At 45.6% G+C, this 24,992-nt stretch overlaps 5 protein-coding genes and 1 non-coding gene across 7 annotated transcripts; 5 read left to right on the forward strand and 1 right to left on the reverse strand.

Annotated features, from left to right (window-relative positions):
* Nucleotides 1-3,558: 3,558 nt before the first annotated feature.
* On the forward strand, nucleotides 3,559-11,263 carry LOC136466147 (uncharacterized). The gene is made up of 7 exons (XM_066464602.1): nucleotides 3,559-3,902; nucleotides 4,425-4,605; nucleotides 5,145-5,273; nucleotides 6,170-6,314; nucleotides 6,595-6,604; nucleotides 7,211-7,675; nucleotides 10,547-11,263. The coding sequence occupies exons 1-7, from the start codon at nucleotides 3,559-3,561 to the stop codon at nucleotides 11,229-11,231; spliced, it is 1,959 nt and encodes a 652-aa protein (XP_066320699.1). The 3' UTR covers nucleotides 11,232-11,263.
* A 4,320-nt stretch (nucleotides 11,264-15,583) lies between these two features.
* On the forward strand, nucleotides 15,584-17,378 carry LOC136464514 (ATP synthase delta chain, chloroplastic). Of its 2 annotated transcripts, none has more exons than XM_066463460.1 (2): nucleotides 15,584-16,440; nucleotides 16,526-16,761. In XM_066463460.1, exon 1 carries the CDS (start codon nucleotides 15,660-15,662, stop codon nucleotides 16,401-16,403), a length of 744 nt encoding a protein of 247 aa, XP_066319557.1. In that variant the 5' UTR covers nucleotides 15,584-15,659; the 3' UTR covers nucleotides 16,404-16,440; nucleotides 16,526-16,761. The 2 variants fall into 2 exon arrangements, with proteins under 2 accessions (XP_066319557.1, XP_066319556.1); XM_066463459.1 differs by lacking the exon at nucleotides 16,526-16,761 and adding an exon at nucleotides 17,140-17,378 and having other exon boundaries at nucleotides 15,585-16,440.
* A 478-nt stretch (nucleotides 17,379-17,856) lies between these two features.
* Nucleotides 17,857-17,928, forward strand: TRNAW-CCA (transfer RNA tryptophan (anticodon CCA)). Its single transcript has one exon. It is a non-coding gene; the product is annotated as a tRNA-Trp (tRNA).
* Nucleotides 17,929-18,176: 248 nt separating this feature from the next.
* LOC136464515 (pentatricopeptide repeat-containing protein PPR5, chloroplastic-like) lies at nucleotides 18,177-21,023 on the forward strand. Its single transcript, XM_066463461.1, has 2 exons — nucleotides 18,177-18,618; nucleotides 19,513-21,023. The coding sequence occupies exons 1-2, from the start codon at nucleotides 18,304-18,306 to the stop codon at nucleotides 20,026-20,028; spliced, it is 831 nt and encodes a 276-aa protein (XP_066319558.1). The 5' UTR covers nucleotides 18,177-18,303; the 3' UTR covers nucleotides 20,029-21,023.
* On the forward strand, nucleotides 20,047-20,834 carry LOC136466148 (pentatricopeptide repeat-containing protein PPR5, chloroplastic-like). The gene is made up of 2 exons (XM_066464603.1): nucleotides 20,047-20,655; nucleotides 20,784-20,834. The coding sequence occupies exons 1-2, from the start codon at nucleotides 20,047-20,049 to the stop codon at nucleotides 20,832-20,834; spliced, it is 660 nt and encodes a 219-aa protein (XP_066320700.1).
* A 274-nt stretch (nucleotides 21,024-21,297) lies between the features above and the next one.
* Nucleotides 21,298-24,161, reverse strand: LOC136464516 (tRNA (carboxymethyluridine(34)-5-O)-methyltransferase-like). Its single transcript, XM_066463462.1, has 3 exons — nucleotides 23,979-24,161; nucleotides 22,194-23,252; nucleotides 21,298-21,651 (listed from the first exon to the last, which is right to left on the reverse strand). Exons 2-3 carry the CDS (start codon nucleotides 23,243-23,245, stop codon nucleotides 21,567-21,569), a joined length of 1,137 nt encoding a protein of 378 aa, XP_066319559.1. The 5' UTR covers nucleotides 23,246-23,252; nucleotides 23,979-24,161; the 3' UTR covers nucleotides 21,298-21,566.
* Between the last annotated feature and the right edge of the window lie 831 nt (nucleotides 24,162-24,992).

Raw genomic sequence — 24,992 nt, forward strand, 5'->3', positions numbered from 1 at the left:
TTGGTGTTTCCTTTGCATGGTGTCTTTCTTGATGACGTTTTCTGCTCGATTCGCCTGTTGCTCATCTTCAGTGGGGTAATATTCTTTCCCTTATGATACAGACTTTTGCTTGCAAAGTAGAGGCTGACAGTATGCTTTGGTTCTGCAGACGTTTCTGAGAATTGCAACTTCAAAAATAGAAGGTGAGTTCCCCAGTTTTTTTCCCTTGAACAACTCCCGACAATTTGTTGCTATGAAATAGTACGGCCATGAGTAGAACCAATGGCTGTTGTAGACAGATTACCACCAAAGCAGATATGTAAATATTGTTCCTACAGGACCGAAATTTCGTTTGCTAAAATTTGGATGTTTCTGAAACATTTTATGTCCTATGTATATATGCTGAACAGCCGCTCCAAGTGATGATATATTATAAATATGATTCATGAAACCTATTTAAAGGACTACTTAAGTTATATTGGCTTCACAAAGTTTGGTTATTCTAGATAAAAAATGTAACACTAAGATTACTTTAGAGTGGACATTCCTATTTCTGAAAAGTTGTCTCATGGACCATATCACCATAAGCATAAAGCCTATTTAAGTGATTCGCAAGGATGCCGGAATATAAAATGTTAAATCAGATGCTGCATGTCATATCTCCCTCCAAACTTAAGCTTTGCTAATGCTAGCCGTCATCATGCAGTAAGCTGCTAAGCAATGGCACTGGATCTGGCATGGCAGCATGAACATGTATGGCCCACAAGTGATGCTGAGGGATCTGCAATATGGGTAGTGCACAGATCGAAGACCTTGAATGAACATCAGCATGCATAAAGTTGCTAATAGTCAGTATCAACTCTTTCAGTACTATGGTCATCAAACATGTTTAATCTGTTCATAGAGATTATATTTTCACAGTGAAAGTGATCTATGTTGCAAACAACAAATTTCTACTTGGATAGTTGTCTTCATATTCCGAGCCATGGTCTTATTTTCTGGAACAAGTTGTTTCTAAGAGTTTCTTTGCTAACCAGACTACAAGCAGGAGTATCGGTTCAAACCTTAGCTGCAGTCAGGGCCTTGGCGCATGCAGATTTGATCAATACTACGGCACTATACAGAGTGAGCTTCTTCAGTAGCAAAGCTCTCACAACAATTTTTTTCCTTTAGTATATAAAAAGAAATCAGTGACCTCCCAACAATTTTTTCTCGTTGCTTATTCTCAGCTGCACTAATATTCATTCATCTTCATTTTACATAATATTCATTCAGCTGCACTATTTAGCCCAAGGAACTGATCCATTCAAACAGGTTGCCTATATTACCATATTTCAGAAAATGATATCTACTGATGAAATGAAGTAGCCAACTGTATTGATAGCCTCTGTTTTGTGTAAATGGGTAATGCTAACTTGTGTTACCTGCCAAAAACCTTTGTTTCATGAAGAGAATGGAGACAGAAAGTTTCAGGTGCAACAAACATATGTTTATGTCAATTTCACTAAAAAGGAATTTCTGATCATATGTTAATTTGCATCGTGCCTGTTGAGTGCTAAATGGTAACCAGCTAAGTTGTAAATGCCAAGTCTTATGCAGCAAAGAGCAGGCTGTCTTTTGGTTGTTTTAATTTGCATGTTTGAATGTCCCTGTCCCGTAACATTAGGATTGACACATTACTAGTTTCTCTAGTGTTTGGTTTATGGACATAAGAATAGAGCTATCCCCAGTTAAGAATATTCCTTGAGCTCCAAAGGATTGCTCAAACGCGCTTGTTCCACTCGCACGGCATCAGCCCCGTCTCCCTCGCGTGCACACACATGGACGGAGCAGGGGTGGACGGAGCCAGCGCGTACAGCTACGCACCCTGTTCGCTTATCGTTTCTGTGCCTGGTTGGCTGATGATGTTTTATTGTTAGAGAAAAATACTGTATCATAACTGATAAGCATGGTTGATACTATCAAGCGAACAGGGTGACGATCGGAGCCGTGGGCGGCCAGATCTAGGGTCCTGTTTGGCAGAATTTACTGTTGTTACGGTTGATTTGTTGTGAGAGAAAAATACTGTTCCTAAGGTTGAAAAGTAGGATTGATGGTGACTGATAAGCTCAAACAAACAGGGCCTAGAGCTCTCGAGGAAAATATTTTAAAAAAAATCATGAATAGTAAGAATTCGTCTGCGGAGTGTTAATTAATTTTGAAAACAAACAAATTGGATGTTCAAAAAGTGAGGTGCGCATATTCGTTATCCAACGTAAAAAATTCTACTGCTCCCTCCGTCCACAAATAATGCAATTATTCTTATTTTTTAGAGTCAAACAGTTTCAAATTTAACCAAATTTATATAAAACGGTACTCACATTTATGATACAAAATAAGTATCTTTAGATTAGTTATAGAATATACTTTCATAATAGATTTATTTAGAGACATAAATGCTAATATTATTTAAACTTAGTTAAATTTGAGTTAGATTGACTGGCATGGATCGCATAATTGCACTCTTTTTTAGATGGAGGGAGTAGTCCGGAACCAAACCATCTATAATTAGGCTCCCTATTGTAAAAAAAAAACTCCCCAAAACCCAGCCCAAACGAGCCGCCAGGCGTTCGGATTCAGACACGCAAGCCCGCCTCTGCACGCGCCGCCGCCTAAATGCTCCACCTCAAAGTTTTTTTAACACTTTTTGTAAACTAATTCTAAATCTAACACTGTTTAATTTTTTTTTTCAAAACTAACACTTTTGGCCGCGTCTATTTCCCTGGCGCGTTGAAACGCCTGTGCCACACCATGCATGGTGGCACGGCGAGAGGGGTGACCTGGCGACGACCGAGTCGCTGATCGGTAACGTGGCAGGGTCTGTCGCGCCACCGATCTTGGCGCGGCAGTGCCGCGCCATCCCTAACGGCGCGGTAGTCCCAGGTAAATATCGCCCGCGAGTCGCCGCCCTCCCTCTGTCTGCCTGCCTGCCGCCGTGCCTACCCGCATGCCCGCCTCGCCTGTCGCCGGCCGCGCCTGCCGCCGGTCGGCGAGCCGCACATCGGCCGCACGCCGGCGCGCCACTCCCGCCGCGCTCGCACGTGCCCACCGCGCCGGCCGCGCCACGGCCGCCGGCCGCTCGTTGGGCCCGCCACGCCCGCACGCCACCACGACGACGACGACCGCACGACCACGACGACGACGCACGCCGGGAGCGAGTAAGATTGATTAAAGTCCTAATTAAGTGCTAATTTCGGTTTAGGTGTTCCTGTAATTAGGTTAATTAAGATCTTGTCTAAGTATAAGTTCTAACAATTGGTATCCGAGAAGCCGCTTAGCCTAATTCTTGAACCCTAAGACCAAATTAGTGTTTGGTTAAGATCTAAATAGCTTCAGATTTGTCCGATTCAAAGTTCTTTAAGCCAAATCAGAATATAGGGTTTCGCTTAAGCACCGAGAAGGAGGGGAGTCGAATCAACTTCAACACTAAGCTCCAATTTTTGCCCAAATCCGAACCCTAGGAATGCAAGTTACCCAAATCCGGTAACAATCCCAACCCTAAGATCAGTAAGGCGCTTTTCACTTACCTTAAGAACTAAGATGGCGCCGTCGGGCTCCTTCACGAGTTCGCCGGCAGCCACAAAAGGGAGCCACGACGCCGTCCTGCTATGTGCGCACGTGGTCTCCACCCCAAAGCGAGCAGATCACCACTGGGGCATCAAGAAGCCATGCCGCCGCCCTATTATTTGGCGCCCGCTGCGCCCACACACGCCCGCACGCGTCGGCCGCGCCACGAATGCCGGCGTGCCACGGTCGTCGGCCGCTCGCTGCGCCCGCACACCGGCGCGCCACCCCCTCCGGCCGCCCACCGCGCCCTTCGGCCACGCACGGCGGCTGCCCGCCACGCCACAGACGCCCGCAGGCATAGAAGACGAGGGCAGCATGTCCATACATAGAAGTTGCTTATTTTTCTAGTGAAGTTGTTTAATATGTCTGTTAATGTTACTTTAAATATATACATGTGCTTTCATATTGTGTTCCTATTGCATAACAAGTAGTTCAAATTTTGCAATGCTACATATTGTTATTTTGAATACTCTAACCCTTTGTTTATTAATTTATAACAGGATGACCCCTCCCACGCAGCACCAGTTTTGCCCCCTTCTTGAGGTGGAGTACGACGACCTGCACCGAGCACACTTCTTGACTGACACCGACGCAGAGGTGCCCTTGCCTCCTTTGAGGCCCCGCACGCACATCAGGGCGCACCAGTGGGACGAGCGTTACGCGCCGTACATACGGCGTGCCGGCTTCCTCAAGCTTGTCCGTGTTCTCAACTACGGTCTTCCACCCCTTGACTCAGCACTACTTACCGCAGCTGTAGACATGTGCGAGTGCCTTTATTGCACGTAAATATTCTTATAACAATTTTGAGGTACCTAACAATCATTCTATTCTTATAACAGGTGGAGGCCTAAGACCCACACGTTTCACCTACCTTGTGCCGAGATGACCTTGACCATGCAGGACGTGAAGGCTATCTTTGGCCTTCGGTTGGGTGGACTTCCAGTGACAGGTATAGTTAACAACGATCATTGGAGGGAGCTGGTGGCTCAGTTCACTGGCTTTCTTCCACCGAACGACGAGGTTTCCAAGAAAAATAAGTGAGCAATTCAAGCCTATTTAATACTTGCATTGCTTTTCTGTAGCCATCGAGTCTAATTTTCTTTGGTGAATTTCAGGAAAAGTTTCGGTGTTTCGTCGTCGTGGACCACAGAGCGCTTTGATTACTTAGACCCACAGGCTGATGAGGCTCAGATCGATAGGTTCGCTAGAGTGTGGCTCTGGCACTTTCTTGGTGCTTTCCTATTCTCAGACGCCTCGGACAACATCATCAGCTGGATCTTTCTTAACATACTACGCCAGCCGTGGGATAACATAGCGGCGTACAGCTGCGGCAACGTAGTCCTGGCATGGACGTATGCGTTACCTGCCGTCGCACCTCAGGGTATGCGAACCTTGGGGGTTGCTCCTACCTACTCTAGGTTTGGTGTTGGGAACGATGGCCCGTTGGGAGGCCCCTTGTTACTGGTTTTCCTGTAAGTACTTTGGTTCACTATATTCTTCGAGGCAGTTACATATGATGAAATTATTAATGACTAATACATTTATCGTGTTCAATGCAGCATTGGAACGGGCAGGATACACTCCCTACAGCTCTGTATATCTGGACACAAGCAGAGTTAGTTAGAGGGAATACGAGGCGTAAGTATACAGAGTACACGGACTGTCTCGACGTCCTGACACAGCACCAGGTTACGCTCTCTTTACTATCATACATGTGTCTTGTTCGATGTACACTATATCACAACCTAACTCAATTACAAAATGTCCAGGTGCATTTGTGTCTTTGGGATGCTCCGGAGCTCTAGGACTATCTGAGTCCTGTCGCTAGGGATGAGTCAGACGAGTATTGCTGCAACGTCCCTCTTATTTTTTTCCACGTGGTTGAGATTCACTTGCCCATTAGGGTTTGCAGGCAGTTTGGAAGAATGATAGGCTATCCACCATCGCTTTACTCTACCAACTAAGAATTGCACGGGTGCGTTATCGATTAATAACAAAGCTACAATTCAGAGGTGTGTATGGTACAACTAACAATCGTTTTGTTGCAGGTATGACCGCAGGAAGAGGTACAAGACCAAGGATTGACGCGTGACACACAACGCGTACATCCAGTTGTGGTAGACTAGGGACCGGCAATCGGTCGATGCGGGTCCCCCACACGACTAGCACACATTCGATGAGTACCTACGGTGGCTTCACAGGTCTACGAGGACATATATCAAGCCCCCGTACACTGAGGATGATGTGATCGAAAATGTCTACGGCGTTGCCACTAGGGATGATACACAACTACAGAGAGTCCCGCTTCAAAGATACATGGTAAGATACTCGAATGGTACAATTTATTATCCATTTGGTATTAAGTATGTGTACTAAAACTGTCCAATCGTATTTGTGTATCCAGGCGACACAATTGTCAAGGTTGTCCAATGAAGCAACGTTTCGGCTTCACGAGTCTAGAGGACAGGGGCCAGGCGTTCTCGAGGCTTTTGTCGAGATAAACATAAACTTGTCCGTTTCGAAAATGTTTCTTTAGTGTATATGCGTTTGAGAAATGCACTAACTTTAACGTCTATTTATGCAGAAGTTGAAGCGTTGCTGCAGGAAGGTAGCTCAGAAGTTGAGCTGCATGGACACTCCTTGGGTGGAACCTGATTACCCGGCGCGGTCGGGTGGCACGTCTTCTGGCTCTTTGAGAACACCAGCCGGCTCTTCTCAGCCGGTGATAGGTGCCGCTTCCGCTGTGCGTACACCACCACATTATAGCGCTGGGAAGGACCCTGCAAACGAGGACGACAACGATGACGACCCCCCGGGCTTCCGCATACAGCACCACCAGTGGGATCATTGCCAGCAGGACGAGATCGGCATGTCTCAGCTAGGTGGTGCCCCGCTTGGTACCCAAGGAGCCTCATAGTTAGTAACAAAGGTAGTTTCTTTAAATACGTATGCTCCATGAACTAACGATCATAAAGATTATAAGTAATCGTGCATATCATATACTTGCAGGGTACGAGCCGTACGCACCGGCAACGTGGCCACACCGACGTTGACTACACTCCCAATGTGTTGCCTATAAATCCAAAGAAACAGAGGCGTCCGAGAGATCCTTACACTCCTGGGACTTAGCTGGTTATGTCGAACTTATGTCGAATGAATATTGTCGTTCGAAACTTGCACACTTAGTTGGTTATGTCGAACTTATGTCGAACCAATGAAAATGTTATGTGGCAACTTGTTAACTTGCGCACGGACTCCATTTATTTGCTTCATATTCGTTTCAATGCGTCGCGGCAACACTTGTAGTTGTTCAGCTCCCGTTCAATTGCAATTGAGGTTGGTCGGCTTCTGTCTGCGTCCAGGTCCTGCCGCGTCGTGTGCCTCGGCGCGTCAGTATCGCGCCGTGGGCTATGGCGCGTTAGTGCCGCGTCAATATCAGTGGCGCGGCAGACCCTGCCACGTCACCGGTTAGCGCCCCAGTCGTCGCCACGTCATCCCTCTCGCCGCGCCACCATTCATGGCGCGGCACAGGTGTTTCGCCGCGTCAGGGAAATAGGCGCGGCCAAAAGTGTTAGTTTTGGAGAAAAAAATTAAACAGTGTTAGATTTAAAATAAGTTTAAAAAGTGTCAAAAATAAAAAAAATCACCTCAAACAGCGCCTCCTCTTGGCTCTCCGCGCCGCGGTTCCACTCCCATCCGCCTCCCTCCACCGCATCTGCCTTTCCACCACCGCCTCTGCCACACCGTCCGCCGGATTCTTCGCCGAGGACTACCTCGTCGCCAGCTGTGGCCTCACGCTAGCGCAATCCTGGAAGGCTTCCAAGTACATCAACCACCTTAGCTCCCCCGTCAGGCCAGACGCTGTGCGCGCCTTCCTCGTAAGCATCGGCCTTACCGAAGCCGATATCGTTGCCGCGGTCATGAGCTACCCGATTCTCCTCTGCTACAAGGTAGACGAAACCCTAACCCTGCGCGTTGCCCGGCTACGGGAAATCGGCCTCTCACCTCCCCAGATCTCCCGTCTCATTACCGTTGCCCCTGAAATCGTGGCTAGCCCCGTCAAGATGTCTCGTCTCGCCTTTTACATCTCGTTTTGGGATCCTACGACGAGAAAATTGCAATTATAGGACGCAAAACAATACGCTTCGCTATTATAGGACTCCAAACATCGACTTCGCTAAAACGACCCTTGAAACTTTGACACTTTGTTATACATGACATTTGGTCTTTTTAATCACTTTTCTCAACTAAAATACATGTATTTTGCCATGATGTGACCGTATTGCCCTCAGGGCTTCAATTGACGTGGGATGGGGCTGCTGGCCGCTCGCCTGGCCTGCCTGGCTGGCCGGCCGCCGCCAGGGCATGGCTGGCCGGCGCCTGGGCATGGCGCATCGGCTCATCTCGACGCCGCGCGCAGGCTCATCGGCTCCATGCCCGTCGCGCCAGACGCCTACACGTACACGCCACTGATCCACGTGCTCTGTGACCGCGGCAGGGTCGCCGACGCGCTCAGCTTGCTCTACGATATGCTCCGTCGCGGGTGCCAGCCCAACGTCGTCACCTACACTGTGCTCCTAGAGGCCATGTGCAGGAACAGTGGGTTTGCGCAGGCCATGGCAGTCCTTGGCAAGATGCGCGCAAAGGGATGCACGCCCAACATCGTCACATCATCATCAATGGCATGCGCAGGGAAGGCCGTGTTGATGACGCAAGGGAGCTCTTGAACAAGTTGCCCTCTTATGGGTTCCAGCCCGACACTGTCAGCTATACCACCCTCCTGAAGGGCTTGTGCAATTCTAAGCGGTGGGATGACGTTGAACAAATGACGGAGCATGGGTGCGCCACCAACACTACCTTGTGCAATATTGTCATAAACTCAATTTGCAAACAAGGCCGGGTTGACGATGCCTTTATAAGTTTTTTTTAGGAAACTGAAGGGGCCAAGGCCCCTGCAAAAATTTTTATTAGCTGAACAAGGAGAGTACAAATTACAGACAAAAGAAAGGCAAACCAAAACTACTGAGCTTTACAGAGCTAAACAGAGTAGCTTCAAGAAACAAAGGAAACAAAGAATAAAACTAACTCCCTGATCAATTATAGCTGCTAGATCCATTGGTCATAAGTTGCAGACAGACTTGCTTTCACCCTTAGGGAGACACAAGTTTTGCTTCTTTGAAAAAATAAATCTTGCACTCCTAAATGCCAACTTGATTATTATTGAAAATAAGCTCATTCCTCATAAGGATGACAGCTACCATGAAGAATTGACTGTGCATTTGATCTTTGATGGCCATTACATTTTCAAAAGTTCCTCCTGTTTGAATTATATTCAGATTTAAGAGACCCCAACACCGCTGAGCAAATGGACAGTGCCAAAACAGGTGATCCACTGTTTCTTCCACAAGCATTGAACAAATTTCACAGTTGTATGTCTCTAGAGCCATATGCTTTCTTCTTAGAATGTTCCTTGTGCTTAGCCTATCTTTTAGCAGTAACCAAAAAAATACCTTGTGCTTCGGCTGACAGGATGACTTCCAGAGCCACTTGAAGGCTAGGTCAATTTCTTGATGTCCTAGTAATTTTCTATAAGCCACTGCAGATTTGAATTTAGATGCACCCCCACAGTATGTCCAGACATCATTGATACCCTCATTTATAACTGTATTCTCTATCCTATGCTGGATACTTAAGACTTGATCAAAGGCCACTTGAGATAAAGGTAAAGCAAAAAGTTCAGTGAATTCACCTTCACTGAAGGCATTTTTCACAGAAATGTGTTTATTCTTAGCAAAAGAATATGCATGAGGGAACTGTTCATCAAGGGCCTGTGTGCTCCATTTATCCTTCCAGAAAAAACATGAATCCCCATTATTCACCTGAATGTTTGCCATCTTTTTAAAGGATGTTAAAAGTTTCAACACATCCCTCCACCAGAAATACCCCTTCTTCACTGTACCTGGTAATCTGCCATTCCTGTAATGTTTTTCCCACACCAGATTCACCCAAGGTATATCCTTTCTGTTAAAAAACTTGTCCAGATTATTCATTAACAGTGCCTGATTTTGAAGTTCTAAGTTAATGATTCCCATGCCTCCTTCTTCCTTTGAATTGCATACCATTTCCCAGGCAGCTTTGGGACGATTTCCCCCATTTAGATTAGTCCCTCTCCACAAACAATTTTTCCTGAACTTATCTATCTGCACATGACAATTTTTCCTCCATGTTAAATCAAGCTGGTAGACTTCAGATCACTAATGCAGTCTTCTCTTCTTTGCCAACTTACTACATGTGTACACTAGAGCTCCCCAAACTTGTGTACACTAGAGCTGACAGTGTCGGGCTGGAACCCATAAGAGGGCAACCTGTTCAAGAGCTCCCTTGCGTCATCAACACGGCCTTCCCTGCACATGCCATTGATGATGACGTGACGATGTTGGGCGTGCATCCCTTTGCACGCATCTTGTCAAGGACTGCCATGGCCTGCGCGAACCCACTGTTCCTGCACATGGCCTACAGGAGCACACTGTAGGTGACGACGTTGGGCTGGCACCCACGGCGGAGCATATCGTCGAGCAAGCTGAGCGCGTCGGCGACCCTGCCGCGGTCACAAAGCACGCGGATCAATGGCGTGTACGTGTAGGCGTCTGGCGCGACGGGCATGGAGCCGATGAGCCCGCGCGTGGCGTCGAGATGAGCCGATGAGCCATGCCCAGGCGCCGGCCAACCATGCCCTGGCGGCGGCCAGCCATGCCCAGGCGTGGCCGGCCGGCCAGCCAGGCAGGCCAGGCGAGCGGCCAGCAGCCCCATCCCACGTCAATTGAAGCCCCGAGGGCAATACGGTTACATCATGACAAAATACATGTATTTTTGTTGAGAAAAGTAATTAAAAAGACCAAATGTCATGTATAACAAAGTGCCAACGTTTCAAGGGTCGTTTTAGCGAAGTCGATGTTTAGAGTCCTATAGTAACGAAGCACATTGTTTCGCGTCCTATAATTACAATTTTCTCACTCCTAGACCTTCAGACTGTGGTCAGGCCCAACATAGCATTCTTGCGCCAGTGCGGCCTAACCGACTATGATATTGGCCGTCACCGTTTGCTGCGCTCGAGGATCCTCCTAGCAGAGCCACAGCGTGTGAAGGAAATTGCTGTGCGCGCTGAGGAGCTTGGGGTGTCGCGCAACTCTGTGGCGTTCAAGCACGCCCTGGTCACCGTCTACAGCTTAAATGCAGGGAGGCTGAATGCAAAGCTCGGTTTCCTGAAGAATGTTATTGGGTGCTCTGAGGCTGAGCTGGGCAATCTGGTGTGCAAGGCGCCTACAATTCTAGTACATTCAGAGAGTAAGCTAGGTCGCGCTATGGAGTTTCTGAAGATGGAGGTTGGATTGGAGCCGTCATATGTACTGAACAGACCGGCACTTATCAGTTATAGCATTGAGAGACGGCTAATGCCCCGGCATTATGTAATAAGGATTCTGAAGGCAAAGGGATTGCTGAGCAAAGAGATTGACTTTTATAGCGCGGTTTGTATAACAGAAGAGAAATTTTTGGAAAAGTTCATTCTCCCTTATAACAAGAGTTTTCCAGGGCTAATAGATGCTTATGCTGCTGCTTGCAGAGGCCGAGTAACCCTCGAACTATAACTGTGAGATGTTTACTGGAAATGTTGCAGGTCTATTCTGTCTTGCAAATTGATGTTGAATCTGTTTATGCAGTGAAGATGTTATCTTCTTTTCACTTCAGAAGATATCTGGTTATCTGATCACTCACATAAATATTTGACTTTTAGTTGTGGCCAACAGCCCAACCTTTCTAAGTCGGCTGTGCTCTAGTGAAGGCAATGGGACCTTGGAAGAAAGCCTTGTTTTCAGTTTGCACAGAGTATGTCGCTGAGAAAACCATCATGAAGTGATGCTGTCTTCGATGCTGTGACATAGTAGACGTATAAATGTATTGCCACAATTCAAAGTATTGGGCAATGGCTTGAACTGTGGGTGGTCCAGTGATGTCTCAGATCCATTGCTTGTCAGTTAGTGCTCCTGCAACAGTCCTTTGGTTCCTGGTTCGTGTCTGAATTCCTTTGCTTCCTGGTTGACATACTATATATGTAATAGATGGACATACTATAGATGCAATTTCTGGTCATCTGATTATTCATTCCTTTATTATGATTGTGCCTTGGTATCTCTGGAGAATTTGGAAGATCTAGCTTGGGTTCACTGCTAACTTATTATATAGATGATGAATCTACTATGTTTGTACAAGACTAATGTCATTCTGGTAGAGTCCTCAGTACATCTTATGAATTAAGACATGTGGCACTGCTCTCTAGTCTCAACTATATCAGTTTTGTTGAAGCATCCTACATTAGTATATGCAGTATTCTCATTACTTTGTTTTGGTTTTCATTATTATCATTATTATAAATCCACATGACAGCTACAAGAGCCATCGATAGGCACCAGCTTTGGTACACATGTACTTGTTAGTCACTGTTCAGTGAGTTGATTCTGTTATTATATGTTTGGACCGTCTTTTTTCTGGCAGTAGTTGGCATCGTTGTCGCAACTTATTTCTTCCCACAATGCAAGGGCTGTCATAAGTTGGCAGGGTGCAGAGTTGATGCTGCCTGCTCACAGGCCCGGAAACTGAATATTCTTGCTGTTCTTTAAGAGGAAAGTGCTTTGCTGCTCTGCTGTGTAGTGTTTTTGGCTATATGTGTTCAGACTGAGCAGGGCTGTATTAAACTCTGCCCGGCTGCATCGGTTCATATTATTGGCCCCGTTCGCTTCGCTGAAAAAACAAGACAAAACACTGTTCCGGCTGATTTGTTGTGAGAGAAAAACACTGTTCTGGCTAAAAAAACAAGCTGAAAAATACGGATTATAAGACAAACGAACAGGGCTATGTAACAAAATTGTAAAATCACGCGTATATTAACACGGATGCCGTCACTTACAATGGAAATAGTCCTCTCATTTTTTTAATAAAAAAGATAGTTCCATGATAATAAACTGCTGTGCGCCTGTGCTCCTCCTGGGGTCCTGGCTGTGGCTGATGAAGCGGTGATCTGAATTTTCCTTTCATGGTACCTGCGAGGAGTTTTTAAAGGCAGGGTGGAAAATGAACCTGCGTACTTGGATCGGGGTCGAGGTTCCCAGGTCGAGTGTTGATGCCTCAGACCCTGCTTCATGTGACTACTTTCTAGTGATTTGATTACAGACCATGTGCTTAATACCTTCATGTCTTTGAAGCATTTGGATTGGATGGCCTGATTCCGCTTACCCATGTTCATTTCTTCCTGCTCCCAAAACTTTACTGGTTTTGCCTGCTCCCTATTTGGTTAAAGGAACGTGTTCTCTCAGTCTTGCTGATGTTCTTACACTATTGTGTATCTGTTTGTTAAATGGGTAAAGTATAATTTACACCCTCCAACTATCGCCAAAGTATAGATTTCAACCTCAAACTTCAAAACCGGATAACTTTGGCCCTCCAACTCTTGAAAAAGTTCAAATTGCAACCTTCTGGGCGGTTTTGTGTATGAACAGTACTTTTGATATTGTTAATCTGTTTTTATGTTACAGTTTCATTATTCCATTGGTGAATCCTGGGATTTATTGAATCTTGGTTTCCATTGAAATGCAAGTGCGCTGAGCGCCCTCAGAAATAAGGGAGGACTGAGCCTAGCTTGGTTTCTGTGGACTGAGGTTGTTTTGCCAGCACGTCTAGGGTTCGATGCTTGGAGCTTCGCCATTGCTCCAGGATTTAAACTTGGGCAGGAGCTGTATATGTACCTGTGAGTGCATTCAGTTGTCAAAGTGTGCTCGTGCTACTTGAGGTTAGATCTCCAATTTGGTTTCAACATGTGCTTGGACATAAGCATGTTGGCGATTTTCAGCATGTGCTTTGTGTGAGTGTGTGTGCGTCCTGCCTTCTACTCAGAAAAAAGAAAGAAAGGATCAGAATAGGAAGGAAAAAGTTGGAGGAATTAAGGGCATGTATTGATCTTTTTGTGCAATTGTGTAAAGGATTAAGATGTTAGATGACATGAAAATAATTGGTATGATTAATCATTTTGCACAGAATAAAAATAAGAAAGACTTTGGCATTGCTTTGCTCCTGTCCAAGGCAAAGACCCAATGAAGCTGTTTTAGGCTTCATGTACTTACTGCATCCAAGCAGCCAGTTTATCACACGAAACCAAAAATTAATCTCGCGGATACATATAATTCGGAAGAATAGGGGAAGCTTTAACAGTGTATGGACTGGTTGTGGCACTAGCGCTTCATCAAGAATTGAGCTGAAGATTAACATGGATCAAAACGAGGTATGTGCCCCATACCCATTGTACACTATCCTGAAAAAATGGAGGGAAGATATTAGGCTACAGTTATGGGTATCTGAAAGGAAAGTTTACAATACAGTTGGGTTGGACATACAGTTGGGTTGGACTTTGGACCTAACTCCCAACCTAGTACTTTCGATGTGAAGTGAGTTAAGCTTATGGCAGCTCCTTTGGATAAGGAGCATAAGAAATATTTAATCATTACTCTACTGCAAAATAAGAAAAAGTGATATGGAAATATGCTTCTTCAACTGTATAGTAGCAACATTGCTGGGGGATCTACCTTTATTTCTGTAGGAGACCAAATTTACATCTTCCTAATTAGTAAAAGTGAGCAATGACTTGGCAGTTGGCACACCTTCCTGTACCTGCAGCATTGTTTTACTATTGCATTAGTAATCATGGAATGTTCTTTTTGCATGTGCCTTGCTTCATTTTACTCTGTTCAGTAGTTTTGATATATTTCTGTTCTCAAGGATTCAGGGGCTTTGTGTCTGTGGTGAAGCTCTACTGGTAGGTTGGAATATGACATTGATTACTCACTGATTTTTTCATCAGTTGAACTTTGATCAGACCTACAGCGTGAGGTGTGCTTGGGTCCTAAACCATAGCAGTTTAGCAGATCAGCAGATATACGGAATATGACCAATATGTTAGCTCAAGTTGTTATTTACTTGTTTGTTTGCCGTCTCATGGACTTGTTTTCAAATTGGTACAAGTTTTTGGATCATGCTTGTGAACTTTATATCCGATTTGAATTACAGGGGCTGTTATCTTCGCTGGAATTTGGATGCGAGGGGGTACAGAGCATGATTTGGTACCTCCTCGGCTGTACATATATTTCGCTGTGGAACGGGTGCAAGGTCATCATCTAGTGATCCGTCGTTTACTCATTCCTGAACCTGAACCCCGTCTCTCTTGGGAACAGCTCAAATGCAACAGTGCCGTCTGCAAGGTTTAAGAGTTGTGTGGTCTCATTAAAGAAGTTGAAGAGTTATTTTAGCGCAGGACTTGCTGCAGCTGTGTCAAAACATCGGAATTCTTTCTTCTTAGTGCAGATGTGGTCCTAATCTCTGTTTGATCATAATACGAAGAAACAAAACACGAGAATTCGAATTGAAGTTATGTTGTTGATATTGATGCTGCTGTCTCAGCAATGGCAGATACGAACTTTGGATCAAGGGCCCGTTTGACATCTGAGTTTCTGCGTTTCTTCTCCATTTGTCAGCAGAAACTTGTAGTTGCTCAGTGTTAACCCTGCAGGTCAGAGCCGTGCATTTTCCCAATTTGAATCAGGAGCGGGTTCACACTGCAGAAGTTTGGCCGACGTCAACGTGAACGTGAAAGTGGAACAGAGAGACAGTTGAAAGTTGAAACAGAGACAGTTGCTTCACACTTTCTCCGCATTCACTTCCACCACAGCCAATCCCCAGGCCCGCAGCGCAGCGTAGCCGCCATCTATCGTGTCGCCATCAGACGCACACGCACAGTCATCCGTTTCTTATCCACCTCATCCCACCACCGGCCACACGTCTCCGGCCACGCGACGCCCTCCAGCCCCACCGCCGTGCGATCCGGCGGCCACCCGATCCCGTCCGTCCGCTCCCCACCCCAAACCCCTCCTCTGTCCTCTTCCTCTTCCCCCGGACCAGACCTCCCAAGTTCCAAACCAGAGCGAGGCCGCGCTCCCCCCCGAGTCCACTCCGACCGCACGCTCCGCGACGCGATGGCCGCGCTCCGCCTCGCCTCCTTCACCCTCCGCCCCGCCGCTGCCGCGGCCTCCGCCTCCTCCGGCGTGACCCCCGCGGTGCCCCGGTCCGCCTCCTTCGCCCGCCCGGCGCGGGGGCTCCCCTCCCTCCGCCTGGCCCCGCCCCGCCGCCGCGGGGACCTCACCAGGCCCCGTGCAGCCGAGGCCGCGGCGGAGAGCTACGCGACCGCGCTGTCGGAGGTGGCCGTCGAGAACGGCACCCTCGAGCAGACGGTCTCCGACCTGGAGAAGCTGGAGAAGATCTTCGCCGACGAGACCGTCGCCGAGTTCTTCGACAACCCCACCGTCCCGCGCGAGGAGAAGACCCAGCTCATCGACGAGATCGCCAAGTCATACGAGCTGCAGCCGCACGTCGTCAACTTCCTCAACGTCGTCGTCGACAACTTCCGCGCGACGATCGTGCCGCAGATCGTCGCCGAGTTCGAGAACGTCTACAACTCGCTCACGGGCACCGAGGTCGCCACCGTCACCTCCGTCGTGCAGCTCGAGTCGCAGGACCTCGCGCAGATCGCGCAGCACGTCCAGAAGATGACCGGCGCCAAGAACGTCCGCCTCAAGACACAGCTCGACCCGGAGCTCATCGCCGGCTTCACCGTGCAGTACGGCCGCGACGGCTCCAGCTTAATCGACATGAGCGTCCGGAAGCAGATCGAGGAGATCGCGTCCGAGTTCGAGTTGCCCGACGTCCCGCTCGAAGTCTGACCGGCTTGAGGCGTCCATCCTCGCCCCTGAAACTTAGGTGCTTTCTGCTGCCTCTCTCCCTGCTCTTCATTTGTATCATTCTCTGATTGAATATTTGAATGAATGGTGAATACTGCATACAGCATACCTGGAGTCCAGAATTCGTATTATGTGCTTGTCGTGGCTTCTGAGGAATGTTCATAATTTGAAGACAAGTATATAGCTTAGTTTCATGTCATTCCCACTGTTGATAGAGGTTCTTTGAAGTTGAAGTTGAGACTTCGCTGGAGGCCTGGAGCGTCCAAGAAAGAAATTGCTTGAAATTGGTTTCAAGTTGGGAAAGTGGTGGAAATGAGGAAAACACGATCATTTTGTATAATCCCGCAACATAATTTCAAGCAGAGAGACTGGTGTCCAATTCTGAACATAAATAGTCTATGACCTCATTAACCCCAGCGTTCCTTTGAAACGCAGAAATTTCACATTCATCGTGTAGGAATTTCATGGGAATCGATTCAATTTTTATAGAAAAAACATAGGCAACAAAAAAATTCTGCATTTCAAAGGAGGTTGCAGAATGTTCAGAAAACAGAAAACAGAATTGGTCACACATGTAATCCAACCCATATCAGCCAAAACACCCAAGATTCTCTTTCTTGGACATTCCAGGCTTGCTATCAAAATTTACAAACTTCTCTAGGGCTGCAGAATTGCCAATTTGATTAATCTGATCTGAAATGGTTTTTCATCTTTGCAGCTGCTACTGTCTCAACGAATGGCATGAATCAAGCGGGAATGTCGGTCCTGTCTCCTTCAGACCTGCAGATCAATGGTGGTGGCTCCAATTACATATGAACGGACATTCGTTTCTGCGTTTCTGTTTTCCATTTTTTGGCGGGAACCTGTGTAATTCGTTCTCCTTTTTGCTGTGGTTGACACACACTGTAATATGTTCAAAACAATCATCTATAGCGGAGTTTCCACCTCTTCTCTCAATCATATCCCCGCTGATAGAGTCGCGGAGATCTGTATAGGACGATGTCCAGTTGTCCACCGGGAAGTAAGATCATGTCGCATTCTGCTTGCGTTCCCTTAACTTTGACGAAAAGTACATCGGGTGTAGTTCACTCGTGCCCTCTGCTGCTTATCAGCTTATGTTCGTTTGAAATTACCGAGCTTTTGAGCTGACGCATGCCGCTTCTCCGGTCATTAGCGTTGCTCTTGCTGTCTTGTTTCGCCCCGTGGTCCGGGTGTCATCGTTTTGCCACAACCCTGAGCTGCCGACGAACCGCTTGAGTGATGCGTACCTGATCCTTGCCGACGAGGACCACAATGAGATTACATAGCACAAATCCTTTTTTTTAGATTTACATAGCACAAATCCATGGGCGTCATCGCTTAGGGCATCTTTGGCTGCATTAAGGCCTTACTGGTATATTCGATTTATAATATTGTTGTGGATTCATTCTACCAAGGATCCGTGGCGCAATGGTAGCGCGTCTGACTCCAGATCAGAAGGTTGCGTGTTCGATTCACGTCGGGTTCAAATCCCCGATCCAAACGGATCTCCTTTTTTGCTAAAACTATTTCCCCATCCAAACGGATTTCTTTTTTTGCTAATTTTTTTGTAATTCGTCTAATCTCCACCGCTCATCTACCACTATAAAAAACATTCCCAACAGCCGATCCTCTTTTTTGCTAAAATTTCTGCAGTTCGTCTTTTTTCTGCTAATTTTTTTTTGCAATTCGTCTAATATCCACGGCTCCACCCCTATCCCCCCTTCCTCTCCCCTACCCGCGGCCAGACGCAGAGCGGCAAAGCGCCTCCCTCCGTCCCAGCGCTGCCATCGCAATTCTCCATTGCCATCCACAGCGCAGTCCAATGCAGCACTAGACCCTAGCCTTCCTTTGGTCCAACCCGATGCTTGCCTGCTCAAGCACATCAACTCCATGGCCTCAGCGGCACCCGCCGTCCCCGTGCCCGAGCGCGGGCGGCGCCGCCCCGCGCCATGTGGCGCTCGCGGCCAGGAGCAAGCGGCGGGGTGCGGGCGCCGCGGCGGAGGAGGGGGTGGACGAGGCGGCGGAGCTGGTGCGCTCGCTGCTGCGGAGGACGGCCGGCGGCAAGGAGCGGCTGGTGCCGGTGCTGGACCGCCACGTGCGGGTGGTCCGCACCGAGCACTGCTTCCTCCTCTTCGAGGAGCTCGGCCGCCGCGACGCCTGGCTCCAGTGTCTTGAGGTGCGCTCCTGATTCCCAGTAGACTTAGGATTGGTGTGGAGTGGACTATGGAGACTGCATGCTTTGCGCATTACAAACCTTTGGGTTAAGAACTTATTAGGATTGGTATATATACGTAAATTATGAGCCATTGTTTGTTTCCCTGCATGTGTGGTAGATACCTTAGTACTGGTGCTAGTTGAGTCCAATGTTTTCGTCGTCCAAAACAGTGAATAGTGATGCACAAAATCTAGCTACTGACACTGATTATTGAATCTTATCATGCATTGCATTTTCTATATCTTCAGCAGCTTCTCTGTGGAAAAAGGTACAACCACATTTCATTCAGGGGCCGTTTGGATCCTTTCATTTAGGAGGAATTGGAATCTGCTTAATGGATTAAGCTATTTGGCTTGGAATTTGACATTCCACAACTTTCCTAAGTTCACGTATAAGCCTATCTCAAATTCATAGGGTGGGAGATGGAAAAATTGATTCTATAGATCACCATGCTATGTTTCTACTCTCAAACTTATAGCACGTTCTTCAACTCGCTTCCCTACAGTAGAAATGCAACATATAAGTATCTTCCTTGCATGGCTAACAATAATATACAAATATATTCTATATAGAACCATATTAGCTTAATTAATTTGTGCCTAAATTATAATTATTAGAATGAATTCAATTCCAAGGATCCAAACGGCCTGTAGCCGTGGTACTTCGAGATCTCAGGGCAACTTTTGTGTCTAGCACACACCAGAATGCTCGACATGTCCATCTCACAAAGCATAGCTAAGCAAAGTTTACTCCAACATACAGCAAATGTCAGCACCCAAACAGGAGGCCCACTAAATTTCAGCATGTTGGATAGTTTTATTTTTCTGTTCATTACATGTCTTCATGTTCTGCTAGGTATTCAGATGGATGCAGAAACAACGGTGGTATGTTGCTGACAACGGCATCTACTCCAAGTTAATATCTGTGATGGGAAGGAAAGGCCAGATACGGATGGCAATGTGGCTGTTCTCTCAGATGCGGAACAGCGGGTGCAAGCCGGACACTTCTGTATATAACTCTCTTATCGGTGCACATGTGCATTCACGGGACAAGAGTAAGGCTTTGGCCAAAGCTCTTGGCTATTTTGAGAAGATGAAGTGTATAGAGAGATGCCAACCGACTATTGTGACATACAACATTCTGCTAAGGGCTTTTGCGCAGGCTGGTGACACAAAGCAGGTAGACATCTTGTTCAAGGATCTGGATGAAAGTGTAGTCTCCCCTGACATATATACTTACAATGGAGTGCTTGACGCATACGGGAAGAATGGCATGATCAAAGAGATGGAATCTGTGTTGCTGCGGATGAAAAGCAAGCAATGCCGTCCAAATGTGATCACATTCAACATACTCATAGATTCATATGGGTGAAAGCAGACATTTGATAAGATGGAGCAGGTGTTCAAGAGCCTACTGCGATCAAAGGAGAGGCCTACACACCCAACGTTTAATTCCATGATAACAAATTATGGGAAAGCAAGGCTCAGAGAGAAAGCAGAGTCTGTGGTTGAGAAGATGGAAGAATTGGGATTCAAACCAAACTATGTGACACAAGAATGCCTCGTCATGATGTATGCTCATTGTGATTGTGTCTCAAAGGCCCGGCAAGTGTTTGATGAGCTTGTGAGCTCACAAAACAAAGTGCACCTTTCTTCCTTGAACTCGATGCTTGATGCCTACTGCATGAACGGCTTGCACACAGAAGCAGATCAGCTGCTGGATACTGCACTGAAGAAATGTGTTGTGCCCAATGGTTCCACCTACAAGCTGCTCTACAAGGCCTACACCAAGGCGAACGATAAGGTACTAGTGCAGAAGTTGCTCAAGAGAATGAATAAACAGGGGATTGTCCCGAATAAAAAGTTCTTCCTGGACGCTTTGGAAGCATTTGACACCTCTGAGAGGAAACCCAGGACATCACCAGCCATAAACTCTGCAAGCAAACCAAGTGCAGATTCTGCTGGTGATTCAGAATCCGGTACTTCTAACAAGCCAGAGGTAAGCGTTTGGCAAGTAGTTGCTACATAAGGCTGTTGGTTTGAACAAGCTCGTCAAATTACCTGACATCAGGAAGAAAACATTTGATCTGCACCAGAGCCGTTAATATAGTGTACTTGGTGCTACAGGAGTTCCTCTGCTCCCAACAGGATGCTCCTTTCCCTACTGAAGAATGCTGAGACCTTTTGTGCTTCGGCAAAATCTGCTTGTACATGTACTCTGTTATTAGCAGTAGGTATTTTTGTTTCTAGTCATCGTTGGGCATCACAAAAGTTCCGGCTCTCTGTACTCTTCGATTGTTATGACAGGTCTGTCATCTCTGTTTCCTGAGCATCTCCCAATACATAAAACTGGGAACTGGAATGGCATGCATGCTGCACATTGTTTCAAAAAAAGTTTGCTTTTGTGAAACACAAAGCAGCATAGGGCCATGTTTGAATCGATTAGTTAGCTAGCTACTATTAGCAAGAGTCTGCCCGACCAGCTAATAGGGTGGTTGAATAGTTGGCTAGAGGTGCAAATGAACTATAAGCATCCCTCCACCAGCTAATGAACTATTGTTGGAGCCCCCAAACTAATCGTTGCCACTAACAGATCCAAGCAGGATTAGTATGTCCATGATGTGATAGATCAAACAAAGGGTAACGGCACCTTCATTTTGCGTTAAAAAAAATGAAAGCTCATACTTGTATCAAAAACAGTACTAGCAATCATCTAATATACAATGTTGACCAGATTGACAGCAAATATTTCTACAAGTCCAGATGGCCCACAAAATATCAGGCAACCTGACGCATAAGCCTTAACAATGCATCATACATTTCGGGATCAAAACATTTGGCTTGCCTACCACTGAATCCTCCCAAATATCAGCTTCACATGGCTTCTTGTGACATCCCTTTGCCTGCAGCTCAAAGCTTCTCGAGAACAATGCACCAGTTGGATTTGTCGTAGAACTGGTCAACAATAGTAGCATTCTTTATGCCAGAAACCAATCTGAAATTAAGACAGTTAATGATATGAGATATTCCGAATCAAAAGAGTTGGCATTCAGCAAAAAGAAAGTAATACATGCTTATGAAGTGCAAGCAGCAGAATATATTCTTCTTTCCCTATAATTATTGTTACCAGATTTTTGCAACTATAACCTGTATAAGGCAATCAGGTGACAAGTAGCGATATCTATAAGTATAAAGGCAATATTTCTGGTGAACCTCTAATCAAGAAAGATTGAGTGAAGGAGTAAATATAGCCGCTAGAATGTCAACTGCATCAAACTGCCTTCTACAGCTAGTTACCATCTTTAGTTATTCCATTTTTTTCTGATCTTTCGCGACTAAACAAACATATTAACATTGACCAAGACAGAAAAAATCAGAATAAACCCATGAAACAGGAAGCTTCTATGAGGCATCAATACTATGGCTTATTGGTCAAATGTAGAATTTGACTTTATATAGGTATACAGGTAGAAACAAAAGGGGAAGGAAGTAAGCTTTTTCATGTGAATGTAGAGTTGCTGAGTAAGAATACTCCACCTTTGAAGTTCTCCTTCAACAAAAACATGATAATAACGATTGTAGACCACTGTACCCTTCTTCTCATCTTTCTTTGCAAATCCATTCTCCAGAGCAGCAGATGCAGCACCAATTTCAGCTCGGTGAAATGGTAGATGCCATGGAACAAAGTACTCCTGCTGGTTTTTCTCATTTTCATCAGTCTTTGAATTACTAAAGTCAATGATCTTATCCTCCACCCCATCATGAAATTTTTTTAATCGATCATCTGTTTGCTTCATTACACCAGTGTCTTCATCAGTTTCTCCAATGCTTTCCAGAAGAGTTCCAGATTGACTACGTACTGGAGGACTGCTCTGTTCAACCCACTCTTCATTATACTTCTCACAGAGGGGAGTCCACTTGTTAAGCAATGACTTGTCTTCCTGGTCCCTAGCCCAGACTGTTATGAGCACCAGACCACCTCTCCGAACAACACGTATTAGCTCTTCTATGGCCTTCCTCCGTCTATCATCAGTACTCAAATGATGCAACACGGCAATCGAAATTGCTGCATCACCAAAATCATTCCTGTATGAGAGGTTGACAGCATCAGCAACCAACACCTCATGCCCTCTCCCAGCACATATCTCAATAAGCGGTGGGCCTATATCACATCCTATGAATAAACAATCAGGGTTGAAGCCCAAATACTTGCCATTACCACAGCCAGCATCCAGTACAATCGACCCAGGCCTCAAGGAATTCAAGAATCCTGCAACCTTGGGCCATTTAGCAAATCTTGTTGCACTGAAATGGGGAGCTATGGCATCATAGACACGATGCACATACTTTTTCTCAATTTCTGGGGTGGACTGAACACTTGAGGAGCAACTGTGGTTTCCCTCAGCAGGAACCATATCCTGAGCCTCCAACAGATCATTTGGGCTCATCAGGTTGTTAGTGCTAAGATGTTGAAATGTTGGCTTACAGCTAAAGAATTCTTTGATCCAAAAGATTGAAGAATGTGAATGAGAAGCGGGTATGGCTTTATGAAGGCTTCTTGCTGTTGTCCTCGAAAATACTAGTATCATGCAAGCCCTATGCCAGAGGAGATATGAATTAACCACGCAGGTGGTTGACAACAACTCTGACTTGATAAAGAGATGAAACTAAAGCAGATTAGCTTGGTTCAACAATGGTAGTGACAGAACCAGGATTTAACCTAGATTATTGTTAGTCCTAGCCAGCACTAACATATGCAATTCAGTATAATCCATATTCACATTTCGGTATTAGATACAATATTTGACAAAGAAACCAGTATACAAATAATTAATCAAAAGCATGATACACATATATATTTAGAAGGTCTCATAATATCTGAATTCAACAAACTGAGTTCAAAACCTGCATAAATTACAATATAAATAGTTCTAAGATAAACATAGTCTGAAAAAGTAATACAATATTTCCGTTCTCAATGCCCTCAGTTATCTGTCAAGTGACCACAGTTTCAGAATACAAATTTCAGTCATTTAGTATTTCAATGGTCCACCTCAAACAGTCATACGCTGAGCTTCAAGAAATCAAGTTAATGGAGATTAACTAGACGGATCAGGGGCGGACCCAATAAAGGGCATGGGTGTACACCCGATAATTTTTGCCAAAAACAAAAACAAAGTTAGTGGCATAAATGCATAATACATGCATACACTTACACTTGTGATTAGATCAGATCCGAATACAAATAGCCAAATAGCATAAATCAGGGTTCGGGAACTCCGTTTTGCACAGAAGGAAGGGAAGAGAGAGGGGCGGGCATACCAGCGTGGCGAGTGCTCGTCGCCGGCAAAGAGTCCGACGAAGACCTGGGCAGCGGGGAGTAGGGCGGCGGCGGCGGCGGTCGGCAAGGGCGTGTTCGGCCCGTTGATGCAGAAAACGGCCGAATCGAACGTACGACGAGCCTATAGCTATCTAAGGCAGGTGAGCAGGGGAAGTGCGTAAACGGGAGTGCAATTTTCCCTGGCTAATTGGCCGACAATTTTTTTTTTAATACACGGAGGAGTCTCCCGAACCGCGGGCGGGCAGCCTGAGCCCTGCTCAGCTGACCAACCGCTCCGACAAATTTTTTTCCCCTGCAGACAGCACGCGCATGGAATGTTTTTATTTTAATATAATTTATAAATTTATTTTTCAAAAAAATATCCTGCAAAGAATTGTATATTTGTACACCCATCGCCGATTATTATTAACTTATTATCGCCAAGTGAATCGGCAGAATTACCTTTACCGCATATTCAAATGGCGGAAATCTTTTAACATGTCTAAAAAAACATTTTCTTTATATGAGCTTAGATGGGGATAAATTTTATATGAAAATTTCGAGCTTGGAGATCTATAATTTTGTAGTTCATATGTTTTCCATTTGAAACCATTTTGATGTCTAAATAATTGATACAGTACAATGCTCAGATAGAAACCTGCATCGAATATTTCGGAATAAGATAACTCCAAATGAAAACATAATGAACTAAAATTTTGTAGATTTCATTGGCCTCTACAATTGTCATATAAATTTTATTTTTATATGTAAAAAAGTCATATTAGTGCCGAAATAATCAATACAAGTTTCAAATGTATATTGGTAGATCCGAGTATTGTATCGACTATTTTAGCATCAAGATAGCTTTAGACAGCAAAGTTATGAACTATGGAGTTGTAAATCTCGTCGAGCTATATAATTTTTATATAAAAATTATCTTCATCTAAAACTCATGTATATAAAAGGTTATGTTTTTTTAACTTATGTTGCCTGAACTGTTGAATGTGAATATAAAT

Source organism: Miscanthus floridulus, chromosome 7, assembly GCF_019320115.1.
Source record: "Miscanthus floridulus cultivar M001 chromosome 7, ASM1932011v1, whole genome shotgun sequence".
NCBI classification, from domain to species: domain Eukaryota; kingdom Viridiplantae; phylum Streptophyta; class Magnoliopsida; order Poales; family Poaceae; genus Miscanthus; species Miscanthus floridulus.